The 21,877-nt window shown below is 37.4% G+C and overlaps 1 protein-coding gene across 3 annotated transcripts in view; it reads right to left on the bottom strand.

Annotated features, from left to right (window-relative positions):
• Positions 1-21,877, bottom strand: part of grm5b (glutamate receptor, metabotropic 5b) — a 555,554-nt gene that overhangs the window by 32,811 nt on the left and 500,866 nt on the right. For all 3 annotated transcript variants that reach the window (XM_039744166.1, XM_039744165.1, XM_039744167.1), the window contains exon 8: positions 7,388-8,327. In XM_039744166.1, the coding sequence (XP_039600100.1) occupies positions 7,388-8,327 (940 nt within the window). The remainder of the gene's footprint in view (positions 1-7,387; positions 8,328-21,877) is intronic.

The following is a 21,877-nucleotide window of genomic DNA, read 5'->3' as shown; positions in this document are numbered from 1 at the left end:
TCATCGGGGTACTGCTAGCTATTTTTTGACAGTCCTTTCCAAATGAAGTAAGCTTTGTGAGTAAATCAATTCTTTACCATTTACAAATGGAAGCTTCTTAATGCTTTTGTTCTTAAGTTATGTCTAAAACTGAACCTTCTCTCTGGGAAAGAATGATTTCAGTCACAATACATGTCACCTTGTTACACATACCTCAACTGTATCCTGTTTTAAGAGACCAAGCAGTTGCTGACAAACAGCAAATTCCACACATGCGTAAGGAACTTTGTGCATACTTATCACTTTCTAGATGTTGCTCAGGTGTAAAACTGGATAAGTACCTCAAGGGAGAGTATTATGTTCTTTGCTATTTACAATTAGTTTGTTTTCAAAAATCTGATTTGTTAACTAATTTCAGAATCTCCAGCATAAGTAAACTAAATAGGTAAAATTGATGTGTAAGTTCAGAAGCATCATTTCCAGGTTCATTAATATACAAGATTTGCTGGGTGCATTATACTGTTAAGCAATTAGAACCCAGTCTGATCACTGTCTGCATGTTCTACCTGTGTATCGATGGGAGTTTTTGGGGAGATTCAGTTTACCTTTTACATCCATAGATGTATATTTTGGGTTAACAAATGGAATAAATTGTGCATGTATATGTCATTGTGCTGTGCAACAGATTAGGACCTTGGGATGTCTCTAATGAACCATCTGAGTGGGTTCAGAAAATAGAAATAGATGGATTATATAGTTCAAAAGAAAATGCAAGCATAAAATGGTGTTGTAATTATTAGAATTATGCCATTTGATTATTATGTGCTGAAGTGAATGTCATTTTAAAATGTAATCTTTACATTTACCTTCATTGTTTTTAACATATTTCTATTTTTTTTAGCATTGCAGTTAGTACTGTACAACCACTGCACACTATCAGGTTTCAGGTTTGTAGTTTTCCTTAAAAGGTGTGAGGATTACTGCTATACCTGAAAGAAATTACTATATATATCTCCATCTCTTTTTTTTTTATCACATTTTCTGGTAAATTTCATTTTTACACATCTAAAAATATGATACCCTTACTTATTGTGATTCCCTCGGGTCTGCTTCTTCTCTGCAGAGCATTGGTATCCCATATCCATTTAGATTGGCAGGTTCTTAATTTTTTCAATATGTCAACATACATTTTTTGAAAAAAATAACTGCAACAATCTAGTGTTGCTCTGAAGACTAATCTGCTGTGGTCCAATGTACTTTACTGCCTAATTTTGAACTAAACAACACATTTCATGATCTTTGTTCCATTAAAACATAAAACTGTATTCCTGATTAACTGCTGCTGGGAGATCCTGAAAATATAAAAGCTCAATAGGGTCATTTTACTGATTAAACTAGATTTTCTAGATGCATGTGAACAGGATGGAAGGAGGTGCCCGTGGACTTTAATGGGCATCATGGGATGCTGCTAACTGAACTCACATGATTGCCTTCCCTGACACTTCATATTTGTCTCCTTCTCTGAGTGAAGGGTGGGTTTGACATGGAGAATTATGATTAACTGTAACATGAGCACATTTTATTTGCTAATTAAATTGTATCTTTAGTTACATGTTGTAAAGGTAAAATATAGCTTTTCCTATAAAATATACCTAAAATCACAGAGAATGAATGTAATCTTTCTCACTCTGTCAATCTAAAACCAATCCACATTATTCAGAGGTAAAAACTAACAGCATACATAAAAAGCAATGATGCGGTACTTTAAATTTCCAATGAGACAACTTAAAGAGACAAAAAGCTTAATTTAAATATGGATGTCGAGAAAGACATGAAAGGGATGAAGCTGCTTCAGCATGGAGTTGGAATATAAATCAAAATATTCATAAATAAACAATTTGGAATAGAAAGTTTGAAACTCCATGAGCTAAGATGCTCAAAACACAGGTTTTTCAATAGCCAGGGAAGAAAGAAATTTTGGCAATCAGGCGTCGTTAACACTTTATATTGTTAATGTATAATGTCTATTTCCCAGAAGTTGAAAAAACTAAAGGGTTTATTTAGAAAAAACTGAAGCCAAACAATGACTAGTTATGAATATACCAATCAATCATGTCACAACGATCCCCCAAGAAATTAGTGCCGTGTACGCCCAAGTAAATAAAAATATAGGTAAATGGAATATAGGTGGCAAAATACAGTAATATGGTGAGATTCTTACGGATATTATTCTGAGGCCATATCAATGAAAGAAAAGTGACATGATATTTACAGAGTCTGTTTACCCTTGGTAAAATGAAGAAACACTGCCTTAGAAAGAAGAACTGGCATAACATCCATCCTTCCCCTTCCAAGCAGGAAACATATAAATGCCTGACTGCACCAAGTGGCTGTCATTCCACCACTAGACCACAGAGAGGGACAATCAGTGTATCTGAGACTGTTTTTTTTTTATCTGAAGAAATTGCTAAGTTTACTTTTTGCTTAAACATTTTGGCAATTAGATGGGACTTCAAAACATTCATCCATCCATCCATCCATTATTCAACTCGTTATATCCTATCCTAACTCCTCTACTGGAGCCAATCCCAGCCAACACAGGGCACAAGGCAGGAAACAAACTCCGGGCAGGGCGCCAGCCCACCGCAGGCGTTTAAGAATAACAAAATGAAGACAATAACGAAATAGAAAACACGAGGACACTCAGCTGGAGACGCGTCACAGGGCAACAGTCAATCAGCAGCAAGGAGAAATGAATAACGCTCTCGGATTGGCTACTTTTACCATCCCAAACGGCGTTTCCCTCAGTGGTGGTAAGCCCACTCAGCTGGAGACGTGTCACAGGGCAGCAGTCAATCAGCAGCAGCAGCTGCTTCCTGTTCTCTCTACAGCACAGTATTGCCACGAAAAAAGCCATAAAAAATTGTGTAGGATATTTGCACTTTCCGCTAACAATTAATAGTTACGTTCTAAGAAAAAATCCGTGAACCATGAACCGTGACTTTGCGCCGGTCTACTGTAGTTTGCTGCCAAAGTGCCAAAGAAAGTTAGTTTCTAGCAGAATTATATAAAGGAAATGTTTCATCAAGCTTTAACAAGTTCATGCTAGAAAAAATCAGTAACTATATAGAGGTTCGGTGTTGGGAACTAATTGTGATTCTAATTCTAATTTGTTTGGTTAGAATTTCTCCATGCAAATATGATCACTTGTATTTTTCAAAATATTCAATTTAGTTTATAGCTAATTTATTCTTATTTCATGTACCTCACTTCTACTTATTAAGGCAAAAATCACTGTATATATTCACAAATAAAATATCTTAAAACACAAAACATCATGCAATATATGGTAGTTATATATGGTAGGTATGTAATTTGTAATGATGGCTGGGAAATTTTTAATGTCATGTTTTCATACAGAACAGAAAGAAACATGTTTATCTTACAACAGAACCCATTGGTGACCAATGCTGTACTGCAACAAACAATGCGAAAAACATGTTACTCGTTTTGCATAATCCACATGTCAGTTATACAGCCTTATGCTCAAAATGTGTAAAACTCATGCATTTTGTTACTAAAATACTGTTATACTGTGCTTCTTAATTGAAAAGAGGATTCTTGACCAGGGAATGAGGGGGAGAGGAGGCTCTTCAATTTAACAGCACTTTATTATGGGAATTAATGTATTTCTTGTTTATTATGTGGGCTGACTTTTCCAGAAGTATGTGTTTAACAATATTTTAGCAAATATATGTTTTAAGTATAAGACCATATAACTGTGACACAGATTATGCTACACAAGATTACTTTTTATGTATGTTTTGCACATCTTTTGCTATTGTACATTACTGGTCACCATTGGGTTCTAATTTATCATAAACCTTTTGTTTCCATTCTGCATGAAAATATAAGAATTCGTTTTTTCACAATCATCACTACTTTGAGTTAGTAACAAATAAAAAAAAACTATTTATTTTATTATTTTAGTGACTTATTAAAGTAATTATAAATTATTAACTTTAACTCAGCTAATGATGATAACACAACTAAATAGTAGTGTAATAACTAAATTAAGATAAGATAAAATAAGGTTTGACCGATTGGCCATAGAGGAGACAAAAATAACACTCCAGTTTACTGAGACTTAAGAGAAAATGAATCTCTAGTGTCCACAGTCAGAGTCTGAGTTACCAAAGCCAATTGGTCAGCCAGACCCATTTTTAGGAATTTTATAATATAGTCTACAATACAATACAATACAATACAATTTATTTTTATATAGACCAAAATCACACAAGAAGTGCCACAATGGGCTTTAACAGGCCCAGCCTCTTGACAGCCCCCCAGCCCTGACTCTCTAAGAAGACAAGGAAAAACTGTCAAAAAAAAATCCTAGTAGGGAAAAAATGGAAGAAACCTTGGGAAAGGCAATCTAAAGAGAGACCCCTTTTCAGGTGGGTGTCAAAAAAAGGGGATAAATGCAATGCAGTACACACCAGTCCAAACCAGTTTGAATTTGTTCAGTCCTGGAGACTTCGGCCATCAAGCTGCCTCCCCCTATTGGCCATTCCATAGCTGAGTCAGTGCTGGGCCAGCCGGGCTGATGAAAGGACCCCTCTACCTGATGATTCTTGCGATCCTCCATCAGAGATGACTTTACCTTAGTCTATTGCTGTAACTATGAGAAGATTGCCCTGTACTGGACCATTGCGCATTTTTTAAAGTGTAAAAGAATCCATTTGCGCAAATAAGAGTAGTTCACCACAATCAGCTTACATTTTCCTAGGAAAAAACTCACTAACCACTCCTTATTTCACATATAACTTTGATATCATTAGCTTACCCTAAAAGAATGGAGATAACATGTGTCACTAGTAAGAATAATAAAACACTTAGTAGATTTAATCAAGGGCAGAAAAGAAGAAAGCTATATTAAACATAGAAGGTATGGAAAAGAATATGATTTATAGTCAAGCAATAGTCACCTGTAATTAAATGCTCTTGGTATTCTTTAACATCCTTGGTAGAGAAATGGTAAAACAGGAGAACAACACCTTTCAGTGAAGTGACCCGAACAGAAATAGCAGCCTTTAGACTAGAGGGATTTTAAAATCTGTTATTTTCAAAAAGGTTAGGGAAAGTTGTGAGTTTGAGAATGTCAGTGCCATTTTTAGCTAAACTTGCTTTCCTTGTCACTTTAGTGACACTGAGCTTGAATAATAGGAGTGTTGCAATTTATGTCGGCAGAAACGGCATGACTTATTTGAGAAGCAGAAACCTGCTGTAAATTTCATGAGCTTCCTCTCAACAGAAGTGAAGAGTTTACAGCTCACACAATGCCATTGTGGTTCCAGTTTATGATTTTAGGTTAAGCTAGTTATACATCTCTACAACAATAAGTGTTGATCTTTAAATGAAACTCTTTTATTCCTTCTCATCCTAGAAAACCAGCACTATAAAAGCACAAAGTCATAATCTGTTGTCAATATGAGTGATATACAGTTGATTCATTTTTTGTTTAAGATCTTAAGAAGAGTCCCTAAAAATACAATATCGTCAACCTTTTGCTAGAAATATAGTGTTCCAAGGGTGCTGGTGTTCTAATTAATTTAAAAATATGTACAATTATTTTTATAATAATAAATACATTTTCCTGATTATTATGCTTTTCTATTATTTTTAATTTTTCACATTATTTTTTTGTGGAGTGCTGCTTTTGAAAACAATTGCTGCCATTTTCGAACATTTTCATTGTTGTTCACAATGCTAGCTGGTCATGTGGTTAGATGTCAGTGTGTGTGTAATGTTACCAATGCCATGGCTTCATAAGCACATGATGACAACACTTTTGGATTACCTACTGTAAAAAATTCACGCTGAACATTCATGCTAAAAATAACTAGTGAAGTCTCATTTTGCTACGGTTTTGATCTTCTCGGCTTTGAATTTTTGGTTTTGACTTTTGCTGAACATTTTAATTTTGTTTCCTGAGTATTTCGATCGTTTGACTGTTATGTGCATGTTTTTTAAACTACTCTCTTGATATAAACACAGAATCTTCACCTCCTGGTCCGTTTGTAAATGTCTAATTCTGGACACGCCCCCTTTTTATCTTTAGTTCACAATACTTACCCAACGTCATTTAGAAAAATGTATAAATTGTTCATCCATATGGCCATTATCACACCAACTTAATCCAACTGAGATCCAAAGGGGCAGGATCCAAACTTGTAAAGGTGGTCATCCATTGCAGGGTATTCACACACACCCACACTCTCTCAGGATATAGTCTCGAATTACCCTAATATGCACGTCTTTGCGATATGAAAACAAAGCTAGAATAAATGAGAAAAACCCACACAAACAGAGAAGAATGTATAAATTCCACCCATACAGTGATTAGAACCTTGGACCTCTGTAGAGACAACAGCACCACCATGTCTCAACATTCATTAGAACCATCTTTCCTGTTGCAAATTATCCCATATCCTAAAACCAAATTTTTATATTAATACAGATTCAAATAGATGTGTGCTGCCCAAATGTTCATGAAATTGTGACGGTGTCTCCAGTAATTGACAGCCGAATGCTAAAAAGGGATGCACACATTTTTTACTCATACATTTAGTCCTCAGTCAGTCAGCCAGTCATTTCCCAACTCGCTATACCCTAACAGAGGGTCACGGGGGTCTGCTGGAGCCAATTCCAGCCAGCACAGGGCACAAGGCAGGAATAAATCCCAGGCAGGGCGCCAGCGTACTGCAGTATATTTAGTCCTTTTCACAGATTTTGCATTCATTTTCCTTTTAAAACTCCTTTTTAAAAATTATTTTCCTTGTATAACATTTAGGATAGTATTTTGTTTCTGAATATTTTTCCCCACAAGACTTGAATGAAAATGGTTTTATGCCTGGGATTGCATGCTGAAAGCTGGTAATATGTACATGGCTGTGTTAATTTCAGATGATATTTATGTGCACAATACCACTTCATTATCCAATATTAAATGCTTTAAATATTTTCAGTCATCTCAGGCAGCATTTTCAGAACATAAGTAATTGCCTTCTGCCTTACCTCACTTTCTTTTTCTCTATTAAGCTGGCATTCTCCCATGTGAAACTATTTTCAATTGTTACAGTAGCTTACTTTAGCATGGTGTGGGAAGATTTCACATTTACATTGTGTAGAAAAGCCTTAAAGTAGTTCCCAGTTGGCCACCTCATAAAACTCACATCATAACAGACTTAGATAAATATTATATGTGGGAATTATGTTTAACCACTGCTGCCATTAGTCATTTCAAAAATAAACTGCAAAAAAAGCAGTGCTTTCAATTCCTTAATTATGTGAGACTGCTTAAGAGAAGACTTAACAGAAGACACAGTTGTAAAGGAGCACATCCTACCTTAAAGTTTCTCCTGAAGAGCCCCTCCTCTTCCACAGATTGACCAGGCTACTGGAGCGGCTCGCAGCTGAGGATGACTTTCCATCGCCCACATGCATTCGGACGACTGTGGAAGTAGTGAATGCACTGCGAACATTCCTCTCTGGTTTGGCAAGGATGATGTAGACCTTTGGCACAAACATACAGCCCAGGGCAACTGTGGCACTCAAACTAACAGAGAAGCACATGGTGATAATCTTGTAATTACTACCAAAGTAGATGGGTACAAATGCTAGCCAGATGATGCAGGTGGTATACATAGTAAAAGCTATATACTTTGCTTCATTAAAGTTGGCAGGGACATTCCTGGTCTTAAAGGCGTAGAAGGTACAACTCAGTATCAACAAACCGTTATAGCCTATAGGAGCCACAACACCAAGATTTGTGGTGTTACAGATTAAATTAACTTCACGAATGCTGGGATAATCATGTATGACTTCAGGAGGTTCCATGATGAACAGGGCCACAATAATGCCAAGCTGGATGCAAATTAATACGAAAGCAATAATGAGCTGAGCACAGGCACTCATGAATCTTGGTTTCTTGGTACAAATCTTCTTCTTGCTACCAGCCAGGATCCTGGCAATCCGATTGGTCTTTGTTACTAAAGCTGAGTAGCTCATTGCAGGAGAAAGTCCAATGCCAACTCTTTGCAGGTAGCAATATATAATGTGAGGTTTGGCAATAAGACAAAAAGTGCACAGGTATCCCAGACAGATTCCAGCTAAAATGATGTAGCAAAGTTCTCGGCTGGAGGACTTGACCACTGGAGTGTCACGGTACACAATAAATATGAAAGTCACAAAGAAGGTGGCCATGAGTCCAAGGCAGGCGAAGACCACAGCGGCAATAGGTTCAGGATCTCCCCATCTCAGATACTGCACAGGGATCGGATCACAGCCTGCATGGCAAAAGACAAAAGAAAAAAATCACATTTTTGATGAGCGCCTTAACATCTTTTAAATTACATTTAAATGTAGCCTTCCAGGCTTAAGATAAGAGCAATTAATTTAAAAGACAACTTTAATTATGTTGGCCGTTAATAAGCATGATAATAAACTAGTATGATGGGAAAAGAAGGGATAACAAAGTTAGAGTATTAAAGCTGAATTTGAAAATGCTACAGAGATGGCTTACTAACTGTTCGTTTTATTCAAGGTCAGGCTCAACTTTATAAATCAGAACAATTCTATAATGAAAACGTTTAAGTATTTTATTAAAATGCAGCTATTTTGATTTTCACCTCATGACTTGGGCTGCAATTAAAAAAAAAACAAATTCTTATCTGAAAAGAACAAACCTTCACTATCAAGATAGCACAACATGAAATGAATTTATACATTAATAAATACTAATGTGAACTGTCTCCACACCAGCGAACTAGGGCTTTCATGTTTAACACAAAAATGCATTTGTGCACTTCATTTATCTAAATCTACAAGATGTTTACCACAGACCATTCTGCATGCTTGTATGTTTCTTAAATGACTTTTGCACTAGCACTCAGGTTATATGTCAGATTTCTCCAACCCAGGCATGAATACAATCAGTTGATTTGTTTGACACTCTATTTCAGAAAATCTGAATGAATCTGATTATTTTAGCAATATGCCCACATTTAAAGGCCTTGGTGAGATTTGCAGTAGCAATGGAAAGTAACGGCCATTTTAACAAAAACACCACTGTCTAATGAAGTTTCTTCCCTTAATAATCAAAGGAGTCTTAGACATAGATATTTTAGGGACATAAATATAATAAAAACAAAAATCTGCAACCAACAAGAAGCCCAAGGCCTGAACTTGAGAAGCACTGCAATACAGAATGCTACAACTGTAGAGGCACACCACTATTCAAATACTACCCTCTATCCAAAAGGATCAGAATTTAAGGAAGAATCTTACTTATTTTAGAAGTCTTTAAAACTAAATTCACTTCAGCCTCACGGGAATGGTAAATATTGTACATTATTTTACATTTGCATTTCCTTATTCTTGGGTAATGGAATTTGTACAGAATATCTTATTCATTAATTCTATATATAGCATACTGTAATTTTTATAATTAAGGATTAATGATAGTTTAATGTGACATTCATGTTTAATAACAGCATTTGTCTATAATTTTAGTCCAGATGACCCAATACTGTACTTGGGTATATAAATATTGTAAATGTGTCTCAGTTTTGATTATTACATAAATATCTGTATGTTCAGTATAAGAAAAATTTAAACAAAAATATAATTTTTTTGGGAAAAAAACGTGTTCTTTTGCCTTTTACAGCATCTTTGCTTTTCACATACAGTATCTTTTATGCAAATTGCAACATATATTTGATCCTGGCTTTTCCTACCGTTTTTTCATTTCACTTAGTACCTTGATGCTGTAACAAATTATTTTGGACAAAATCAAACAAATTCATTATATGAAGCCCACATAAAACTTATTTTGATTACAAATATGCATTTTATGTAACACAAATTAATCACTGGTTGGTTACCATTGGTAATTTAATTTACTAAATTTCTAGTCAATTTGATTATTATCTATCAATCAGATTAAATATTTTGAACAGAAATATAAAGACCCGTTATATAGCAATCAATTCATGAAAATGTTGGGTCATGTGCTGATAAAAGTTTTTAGGAAGGAGTAAGTTTTTAAAGATGGCATTGATTTAAAAAGTGATTATTAATGGCTGCCAACATGTTATTGACTGTAACAACTGAAGGCTTTGAGTTGATTTATTGGCCTAATCTTAATCATAAAAACAATAAAAAAAGCAGTTTCATGCTGTGCCATTACGTGTGCAAAGTCTGTCTGTCCAGGGATTCTTGATAATGGACTTTCGAGATCAAAGAAAAGTCAGGGATTTTCCAAGATTTTTTTTTCATGAAATGCATACTCCAGGGTGTTATAAGTGGCTTTACACAAAAAAAATCACGCTTGGAATATGACTTAGTTGTGTGGTTAATTAAGTAAGATTTTTATTATACATTTATCATATTGTGTTGAAATCAGTTTTTACTCAGCTACTGAATGTTGTTCTATGCTAGATGAAATTAGCACACAACTTTACTTCACTAAGAAGTTCCAGAAATTACTTTTTACAAAATGACACAGGAGAGATAGATAATTCATATCCTTTATTTAAGGCACAGAATACTGTGTTTTGCAACCAGTTTATAATTAAGCCATTTCTATTTCTAGGTGATGAAGCGTATATTAATTTCTCCTTGCTAGATTACATCTCTGTTCAGTGCCTGCCGTATGTTTCTTCACTGTAGAGTTTACATTCTCACCCTGTTTTTCCATTGACCCCACTTTCCCCCCACTGGTCACTAGTTGTGTTTTACCTGATGCTAATGGCTCCAATAAATCTTTTGCACTACCCTATTTGTCACCATTTCCTTTTATTAATTTTAAATGCATATTGGACAAAACAATTTTTGTCTAAGAAGATATGTAATGAATGTTTTTAAGAACAATCTTTATATACGCTACCATGGCTGTTCGTTTGTCTGTCCAGGATTTTAAATCACCTGTAGCTCTTTATCCTATTGACCTGAAATTTGGTAGATATATATTACGTGGCGTCTATTACCCGCTATTGGGGTGATGATTGACCTCCAAGGTTATTCCTTTTTTAAGTTTTATTTTATTTTATTGTAGAATCAACTCTCAGCAGCAGCCAGCAGGGTGGCCCTGTGGTGCATGCATATGGGCGTCGTTCTCACCCCTACCACCTTCGCCGTCACTTCCTCTACCTCTTCATATCTTAAATCATTCTTGAGGCAGATTAAAGACTTAAGTGCCAGCTTAAGTGAAAAATGAAGGAAAATGTACAAAGGAATTGCAATACAAACACTGACTTAATCAGTTTTAACACGAAAAGATGCCGACAAAAGAAGAGAAGAAGTGGGCCGCTAGGGTGAAGAAAAGAAGAGCTACTCAGGAAGCATCAAGACGTCTGAGAAAATGAATGCTAAACGTACAGATAAAGAGTATGAAAACTATGAATGCTCATGTCAAGTGTATTCACTGCACATTGTGCAGTGCACCGTTACTGGTTTTTAAAATAATATATTAACTTTATAGCTGCTTTTAGTATACAAATCTCTCTCTATATAAAATCCAATGTCTGTCTGTCTAACTATCTGTATGTTTGTCTGATTTTCATGGGAGAACCACTTAACAGATTTACATTGGGTTTTTTTCTATAATTTGCTTGAACATTCCGGTTGATTTTACGACTTCTCTCATGATGCATAGTTCGCTTGCAGGAGTGATATTTTTGTGCTAATCTGAGACAGAGGATGTGGGCTAAAGGGAGGTGGAAGCGTGATGTCAGGAGTGGGGTGCCGGGAGGGCCCTCCTCACTCTCCTGTTTCACTTCTATACGGGCTGAGCCGTGAGTGATAGCTAGTATTTAATATAAAAAAATAATCAAAGCTAAATAAAGAAAGTAGAAAGGGGTACCTTCCTAGTGGTTTTATGCTACATAACTTAACAGACATAACTGTCCACTGAAAGTAAGCAATGGTATGATCTAGTGTGACAGCGTACACTCGTTTCTTAAAGGATTAAAAAATCTTTACCTTTTAAGTAGACCGTACGTGCACAGTAAATGCATTTCATTGGCTAATTTCTATGTTGCCGTGTTCATGGCATTGCATTTAATTGTCGAATCACAAACTTTCATTCCTTCTTGATGACATACTGAGAAAAATAATTGTGCTTTGTTTAGTGTGTACTGTAAACAAACAAACACACTGAAGGAGCTCACTTGCAGGTTCTGTCATGAAATACGAGTATACTTATTTTTAGAGGGGAGATGTTTAACGGAGGTCAGACAAATAAGGCAAATTTCTTTCATGGTACACAAAATATTAGAATAGCAGTAACAGTTTAAACTGTTCAAGATGCAAACAAAGCTAAAATGAACCCAAGATCATAACTAAATTCCTTTAAATTATTTTATTGCTTCTAAACCAGTATTTTAGTAAGTCTTTACTTTAAAAATGTATTTTTTAATTCCTGATGTAGCTTTCTTTTATAATGCAAACATGATGACACCACATACTGCACCACACACACATTACATGCATAGTATGATATGCCGTTAACACAAAGAGGGTGGTGCCCATGAAAGACACAATCAGAAAGGTAACACTTTTAGATTAGGTAATGAATAAATGCATCTATTGTTCATTTACTCTTGTGTAAGAAGACCTTAGCAAAGGCTTCTTTCAGTTTTATTGACACTTTACAAAGCATCAGTAAAGTGCTTATTCACCTGTGCAATGTGGCCTACTAAAATAAGTTAACTTTGAATCTGTCAGAAGTGTCTTAAGTGAGACAGATTTCTCTTGATATTGCATACTTCAATAGATGGCCTGTAAATCCTTCATGATCATTTATAATTTTACCAGCATATCAAATGCTACACTGCAAATAACCAATTTACTGATGCTATGTAACTGTCATTAACACCAAAATAAGCTTTTATCAGGAACTTGGTACCTAATACAGTGTATCAAATACCAAATAAGAGTAAATGATTAATAGATGTTTTTCTGCAGTAACTAAAGTGTTACCGCACATGCAAACACTGCTAATGATGTCAGTACGTTAACAATGTGTCCCTGATAGGTGCTTTCTATAACTGCACCTAATTTATACACACATCTAAGCAAACACCAATCACAGAGTCAAATAACCTTTCATTTGATGTTTGCACCTTCCAAGTACCCAGACGCAAGTCACAAATCTTTCCTTCCTTCCTTTTTCTTTCATTCAAATCTTCTCTAGCAAGTGTTATCCTCCTGCTTCTAATTCTGATTCCCTGAATAAACTGAGGATGCCCCTTTCATTCCAGACCCAGGAGTTCTTCCAGTGTCACAACACTGCATGAAGGAAGCACGTCCAGGCCAGGCCCAATTGGCCTACCATTCCTAGCATGCCCTATGGGTGTGTGCATGTGTGCACCAGTTCTGGAATGCAGCCACCTATCAAACAAGGGATGCATACTCTCCATCCTGGAAGGTCATCTCTCCATGTCCATTCATTGTATAGTCCCATCCAGACAACAATCTCCCATTCCAAAGGCAAATAATCTGAATTAATAAACAAAAACAGTAATCTTTAATATTTCTTGCAGTTCACCTATATACAAAATGATTAAGGTAATTTGAGGAATTGTATGCCTTGTGACTTACTTTAATTAAATACTTTAAAGGGGATATGTCAAAACACCTTGATGGGTAAATGCAAGTGAGCTAAGGAAATAAAAAAATGAAAATCACTACCGTAAGAGTCCTGTAATCTTTGCATGACCACTTAAATTAGAGCTGTGGCATATATCATTAGTATTTTTTAATACAGTGGTTAATACCCCCCCCCCCACCTTTTTTTTCAAAATGCCATGACGTGGTCAAAGGCTTTGAAATCAATGAAATAATAAATAGTTTTTTGTCAAGTGGATCTATACTAATAAAAGGCAAAGCACTGACTGACTGACTGACTGACTGACTCACACACTCACACACTCACTCACTCACTCACTCACTCACTCACTCACTAATTCTCCAACTTCCCGTGTAGGTAGAAGGCTGAAATTTGGCAGGCTCATTCCTTACAGGTTACTTACAAAAGTTAAGCAGGTTTGATTTTGAAATTCTATGCGTAACGGTCATAACAGTCGACAACATCCGCCATGTTAAACTTTCTTATTTATGGCCCCATCTTCACGAAATTTGGTAGGCGGCTTCCCTGCGCTAACCAAAACTGATGTACATACTTATTTCGGTGGTATGACGCCACTGTCAGCCACCATATTGAACTTTCCAATGGTCTTTGGTGCCCTCACTGACTCACTCATCACTAATTCTCCAACTTGCCGTGTAGGTAGAAGGCTGAAATTTGGCAGGCTCATTCCTTACAGCTTATTTACAAAAGTTAAGCAGGTTTCATTTCGAAATTCTATGTGTAACGGTCATAACGGTCGACAATATCTGCCATGTCAAACTTTCTTATTTATGGCCCTATCTTTACGAAATTTGGTGGGCGGCTTCACTGCGCTATCCAAAACAGATGTACGTACTTATTTTGGTGGTATGATGCCAATGTCGGCCGCTATATTGAACTTTCAAACATCACTAATTCACCAACTTCCCGTGTAGGTAGAAGGCTGAAATTTGGTAGGCTCATTCTTGACAGCTTACTTACAAAAGTTAAGCAGGTTTGATTTTGAAATTCTATGCGTAACGGTCATAACAGTCGACAACATCCGCCATGTTAAACTTTCTTATTTATGGCCCCATCTTCACGAAATTTGGTAGGCGGCTTCCCTGCGCTAACCAAAACCGATGTACATACTTATTTCTGTGGTATGACGCCACTGTCAGCCACCATATTGAACTTTCCAATGGTCTTTGGTGCCCTCACTGACTCACTCATCACTAATTCTCCAACTTCCCGTGTAGGTAGAAGGCTGAAATTTGGCAGGCTCATTCCTTACAGCTTACTTACAAAAGTTAAGCAGGTTTCATTTCGAAATTCTATGTGTAACGGTCATAACGGTCGACAATATCTGCCATGTTAAACTTTCTTATTTATGGCCCTATCTTCACGAAATTTGGTAGGCGGATTCACTGCGCTATCCAAAACAGATGTACGTACTTATTTTGGTGGTATGATGCCAATGTCGGCCGCTATATTGAACTTTCCAACATCACTAATTCTCCAACTTCCCGTGTAGGTAGAAGGCTGAAATTTGGTAGGCTCATTCTTGACAGCTTACTTACAAAAGTTAAGCAGGTTTCATTTCGAAATTCTATGCATAACGGTCATAACGGTCGACAATGTCTGCCATGTTAAACTTTCTTATTTATGGCCCCATCTTCATGAAATTTGGTAGGCAGCTTCCATACATTAACCGAAACCGATGTATGTACTTATTTCAGTGGTATGACGACACTGTCGGCCGCCATATTGAACTTTTCAACGGTCTTTGTTACCTATGGGCCCATCTTCAAGAAATTTGGTACGCAGGTTACCAACACTAACTGAATCCTACTTACATATATACGTCCATAGCCTGCAGCTCGGTCGCCGTGTGAGGTGGCGTTGGGTCCCCCATCCCCACACCTCCCACGTTGTTGGCTGTCTGACTATATAAGGCCATCCGTTGCTCCGGTCTCTTCATTCCCTTCCTTGCTTCGCCATGGTATTCACGTCTCCCTGCTGATAACTGCAGCCTTTTTATTTAATCCACGGCTTCTCCGCTGTTTTATTGTTCGTTTATTACGATTATAGTTATTGTGTAGGTATTTTAGACTTACTTTACATTGTTCAGGTATCCATTTCCTTTATCATTCCAACCGTACCCCCATTAACATGTCTATCGAGGTGATCACCATCGATCAAAGAACTGTAACTTACCGAGTGGTTTCCATGCCCGGAGATGGCGCCTGCCTTTTCCATTCTCTGTGTTACATATTGCACGGCCATATCAGGCTCACTCTTGATATCCGGAGGAACATTGTGTCTTATGTATTGAATGACTGGGACAGGTTCAAGGTGTGGACTGATGACGGTACAGGAGATAATTATACTACACAGGAGCACTATAAGAGTGAAATGCTTAAGTCCTTCACCTATGGTTCTGCATGTGAGTTGATGGCTGCTGCTGAATTGTTCTGTTGTCGCTTTCAAGTGTACCGAAATGGCCAAATATTTTATACCTTTGGACAACCGCCAATGCCTCTTAAACATCTTAGATTCACAGGTGACGATTTGAGTAGTGGACACTTTGATGTTTATGAATGTTTAAACTCTCAAAAGCTGGATGCAAAGTTATCGATGAAACCGCTTACATGCTTACAACGCTTGACAGATGCCAAATGTCACTTCAACACAACAAGTCCTGCAAATACTAACATAATTGAAACAAACCATGAAACTCAAACCAGTTATGACAGCAGCAATCCAAGCTGTGAGATTTGAGGCAAGATTGCTTTTCACATGGCCAACTGTACATTGCATGCTCAAGAGTAAGCTCAGTGCACAGCTTGGTCATATTACAACCGGAGGGCCGAACTGACAACGTGGCATACAAAGAGATCCTTAACAAATAATTATTGGTATATTTCCCCTCAGTTTAAAAAGGTTTACTTTTCTTCTTAATAAAAATTTTAAGGCAGTACTTTGCCGATAAGAAGCACGGGTATTTTGCCAGTATATTTATATATATATAGGTTTGCATCATACATTCATAAATTTTAATAAATGTTGATGGACTTTAATAATTACAGAATTGAATGATAATGTGGTTTACTTCCTTTTTGGATTAACATTTACTACAGAGTCTCAAAACAAAAGTCCTGGGTTTGAATTCAGCTCTATGCTGTCTGTGTCGATTTTGCATTTTCTGCCAGTGTCTATTTCAGTTTATCTTTGTGTACTTCCACCCACATTCTAAAGATGTGCCTGTATACTGGCTTCGTGTGAATGAGTGTGGGTGTATGTGTGAGGGTGCCATGGCATTAGTCCATGGTTATCCCAGCCCTACCTTCTGCCTAGTGCTGCCTGGAACTGCCTTCCGCTCATGACCCTGAACTGAATTAAGGGGTAGGGTAGTAATAAATGGAAGGCAGATCATATGATTGAGCTTATTTAGGCAGTAGTGCATAATCTTTAGTCGCTGATAATTTTACTATTTGTTACCATAATGGAGGAGGAAAAAAGTCTCACTGACCCTAATGGCTAATTTGCCAGTGCCCGCATCATCAGAGTGGGTGAATAAGATCAGTCTAAAACTGAATGTGCAGAGATCCTGATGTAGATTATCTGAGAAGAAATGAATGCTCATTATTAATTTCATAATTTATTTCATGTAGATGGACTAATGGTAGAGTTTGCCTTCAGAAAGCAAAGGTGTTTAGCGTATATACGGTACATGAAGATGAGTTAGGAAAATACTTGTAAACATCAAGTAAGCAATTATCTTTGCAATATGCTCAAATGTTTAGTGATACTGGACATATTTAGCTCTGTCAGGGTCCTGATCATGAAGACATGATTCATCTCAATAGCTGTTAAGCACAAAATTAAACCTGAAAAAGAAGTACCCATGAGACATCATTCACAAATTTAGCATGAAAAAAGGCTTAGTGGGGGCTTGAAAGCATTTTATTTTTAAATATATTGCATCAGAATGTTTATAAGTGTTGTAAAACGCTTCTACTGTGGACGCTTTTAGTAAACAGCAAGATGCCCAGATGCATGTTATTTTGAGGTACCTCACTATATCTTTCCAATCATTAGGCAGCTTATATGTGCAAAGTAAATTTGCACCCTGTTGACTGCAATCAGCACAAATCAGTAAGCATAGGGCCCCTGGTGAAAGATAAATACTCACTGCCATAGGCAATCCACTACAATCTGTTACTTTTGCACTCATTAGAAACTACCTTTCTCCAGCAAAATCCAGCTTTTCAGAAAATCTAATCAGAAATGGACAATCCAGATGTTTCCATTCTTGAAATTCATGTTCAGTGCCCCTGTTTTTGACAGGTCTCGGTTATTATGCATTAATGAAAGCAGAATGTATCCTTGGATTAGCGGTGCCGTGGCATTAAAAATGCTGGAGACTTACAGTACATGGGTAACGGAAGACATCTAGCTTGCAGTAAATAAATATTTTACTTTTTTCCATTTAAGACCTAAATAATTATATATTTTAGCAAATTTTAATTGAAATATGATTCTAATTACTGTTGGGGAAAATGGATATTATATTTCGTATTAATATAAAATGCATGTAAATACACAGAGTTAAAGTTGACACCACACTTTTGATGAAAAACCCATTACCAGATTATGTGCAACAGGGCTGTAGTCTATATAAGTTAATGCTTATTGAAATATAAATGTTAAACTTTAGCAACTCCTGCATGAGATGGCACAGTGGTGCAGTGCTTAATGCTGCTGCTTCATGAATGCAGATGACTAAATCTCTGGTTGCTAAATAAACAATCTGTTTATTTCCCAAGGAAAAAATGTGAATCACTATTGAAATCCATAATTTACAGAAGGCTAAAATTAACGCATTTCCGGTCAGAGATATGGAAACATGCAGAAAATTCAGGTGCCACCACAACAAAACAAACCATTGTTAATAGTCAATATGGAATAAGCTAGAAACTGCGAACAACAGTACCTGTAATGCAGGGCATACAAATGTTTATATATTATAGTCACGTCTATATTCTCTCCCTCTCTCTCACAAACTCGTGAACCCAGTCGCCTTAATGAATATTCCGATTCCCTACAGCACTTCATGATTCACCCTTCTGTTTCAGTGGCTGGAGTAAGTGGGATGTGTCAGGTGCATTTTAAAAACCTTCTGTGAAACAAATACATGGTGTTTTACTGATATTTTAAAACCTCTACACGAATGTCTATGCTGTGTGCCTACTTTAACACAATAATCGCTGTGCCAAAGGAAACAAAACTGGACTGAATTACCAATCAATGACACTCATTCCTATTGTGATAACATACTTTTAGAGACTGAAGCTGGGACACATTAGTCTGGACCACCTCCAGAGATATCATAAAATTCAGTCCACAGAGGGTGCCATATCCCTTTGACTTCATACCACCGTGTCATATCTGGATAACGGACCCTTCTATGCAAAAGTATTCAGCTCTGCATTGTCAAGACCATTTAGATAGAGATTGGTCAGGGCCAGGCTCAGATTATTATCAAAGTTTTTAAATGACCAAATCAGAAAGTGTGTTTAAGTTTCAAATGTGATACTTAAAGTGAGGACAAAATACAGTCAGAACAAAAAAAGTCTCCAAAAAGCAATTTTTAAAAAAATCTAACTTTTGTTTTTCACTAGAGTCATTCTATTATTAAAAATACTTTCCGGATGATATTTGGTGTACTCCCAAATGGGATAAAAATTCTTAAGAAGAAACTGATTGTAATAGCCTATACCACACTACTTATATACTCTTATACTACTAAGTCAACTCAGAAAATAACTGGTGTTCAATTTTCTTCTATGTAGGAGATATTTATTAAACTTTGCATAACAAAGATTAACATGTCAAATTCATGATGGTTTTATCCTTATTATGTTATCCTATTATCATATTATCCTTATTACTCATTATACATTAGAGTTAATCAGTCCAGTCTTAGCTTCTCTTCACTAGCTTCCTGTTTAAGTTAAAATTTTTACTGTATGTTTTTTAAGCGCCTAAATGGTTTAGCCCCCTTCTATCTTACTGACATCTTGTACCCTCATTCTTCTTCATGATCACTGAGGTCCTCTGACCAGAAGTTATTGGTCATGCTGAGTTCTAGATTTAACCTTCAAGGGGATTGTGTTTTTGTGGTAACTGCCCCTAAGCTTTGGAATAGTCAACCTTTTTATGTTAGGTCAGCCCCAACTTTGGTCAGTTTTAAATCCTGCTTGAAAATCTTTTTGCCTTAGCTTTTTAAATTTGTATGTGTGCATTTATTTTGGGTGTATTTTTTTTACCCCTCTAGTGCACCTGTTGTTAATTTCATTAACACCAAAGCAGCTGAAACTGATTAACAACCCCCTCTGCTACTTAACTGACCAGATCAATATCCCAGATGTTTCATTGACTTGATGCTATACTCTGATTAAAAAGTGTCCCTTTAATTTTTTTGAGCAGTATCTATATATATTGTAGACCACCAGGGGGCACACCAGCTGCCCCAACCCCAACACACAAAGATGTGGGACACAAGTGTAAACACATGCTTTTATATTTTTTTCTCTGTTTTCCAGGAGGGAAACTGCTTCCCCTGTTTCCTACCTGTACAGCAGAGTTCAGGCACAAGTATATTACAGCGAACAATTCTCTTTGTCTTTTTCTTCTTCTCCCTCTCTCTTTCTCTTTCTTTGCCTCCACTCCTCCTCCAGCAAGCTTCGCCCTCTTCCACCTGACTCTGGCTCCTGGAGTAGTGGCTGCTGGTCCTTTTTTTATAAGGCACCTGGTAGTGGTCCAGGTGGTCATTGACCAATTTCCGACAGTACTTCTGGGTGTGGCAGAAGTGCTGCAACCCAGGGCTCCGCAGTGCCCCTTTGGCAGCGCCCACAGACCCCAAAAGGGCTGCACCAAACTCCAGCTCCCATGGGGGGCTGCAATCTAATGGTATGGGGGAGGTGATACTCTGCATACATTACCTCCCCCGGTCCTTAGAGCTTAGAGGCATCCCGGCCGGGCAAGGGCCCTGGCTGTACACCACTATATATATATATATATATATATATATATATATATATATATATATATATATATACACTGCTCACAAAAATTAAAGGAACACTTTTTTTATTGGGCCTGGCATGAAATCAATTAAACTTGTCTGATAATTTTCTGGTTGGTTAAGCAGCTGAGGTCATTGTTAATCACTTTCAGCTGTATTGGTGTTCATGGACTTAACGACAGGTGCACTAAAGTGGCAACAATTAGAAAACCCTCAAAACAGGACTGGTTTTACATGTGGAGGTCATTTCAAGTTTCTCCCTCTTGATCTTTTTTGGCTGGTTTTCCACTCGTGCTAGTTTTGGCTTGAGTAATCATCTCTACTGGCAGTATGAGGCGATTCCTTAACCCTACAGAAGTTTCACAGGTTGTCCAACTTCTCCAGGATGGCACATCTACACATGCTGCAGCAAGAAGGTTTAATGTGTCTCCCAGCACAATCTCCAGAACATGGAGGAGATTTCAGGAGACTGGCTGTTATTTTCGGAGAGCTGGACAGGGCCGTAGAATGTCCTCAACCCATCAGCAGGACCGATACCTGCTCCTTTGTGCAAGGTGGAACAGGCTGAGCACTGCTCGTGCCCTACAGAATGACCTCCAGAGGGCCACTGGTGTGAATGTCTCTACCCAAACAATCAGGAACAGACTTCATGAAGATGGCCTGAGGGCCCGACGTCCTGTAGTGGGCCCTGTGCTCACTGCCCAGCACCGTGGAGCTCGACTGGCATTTGCTCAAGAACACCAGAATTGGCAAGTCCGCCACTGGCCCTGTACTTTTTACAGACGAGAGCAGGTTCACCCTGAGCAGCTGTGATAGACGTGAAAGAGTCTGGAGAAGACAAGGAGAACGATATGCTGCCTGCAACGTCGTTCAACATGACAGGTTTGGTGGTGGGTCAGTGATGGTCTGGGGAGGCATATCCATGGAGGGACGCACAGACATCTACTGTGTAGGAAATGGTGCTCTGACTGCCATAAGGTATCGAGATGAAATCCTTGAACCCATTGTCAGACCCTACGCTGGTGCAGTAGGTCCTGGTTTCCTCCTAATGCACGACAATGCCTGGCCTCATGTGGCAAGAGTATGCAGGCAGTACCTGGAGGATGAAGGAATTGAAACAATTGAATGGCCTTCACGAT

This window comes from Polypterus senegalus, chromosome 2 (genome assembly GCF_016835505.1).
Source record: "Polypterus senegalus isolate Bchr_013 chromosome 2, ASM1683550v1, whole genome shotgun sequence".
NCBI classification, from domain to species: Eukaryota; Metazoa; Chordata; class Cladistia; order Polypteriformes; family Polypteridae; genus Polypterus; species Polypterus senegalus.
This window is presented reverse-complemented; position numbering and strand designations above follow the sequence as displayed.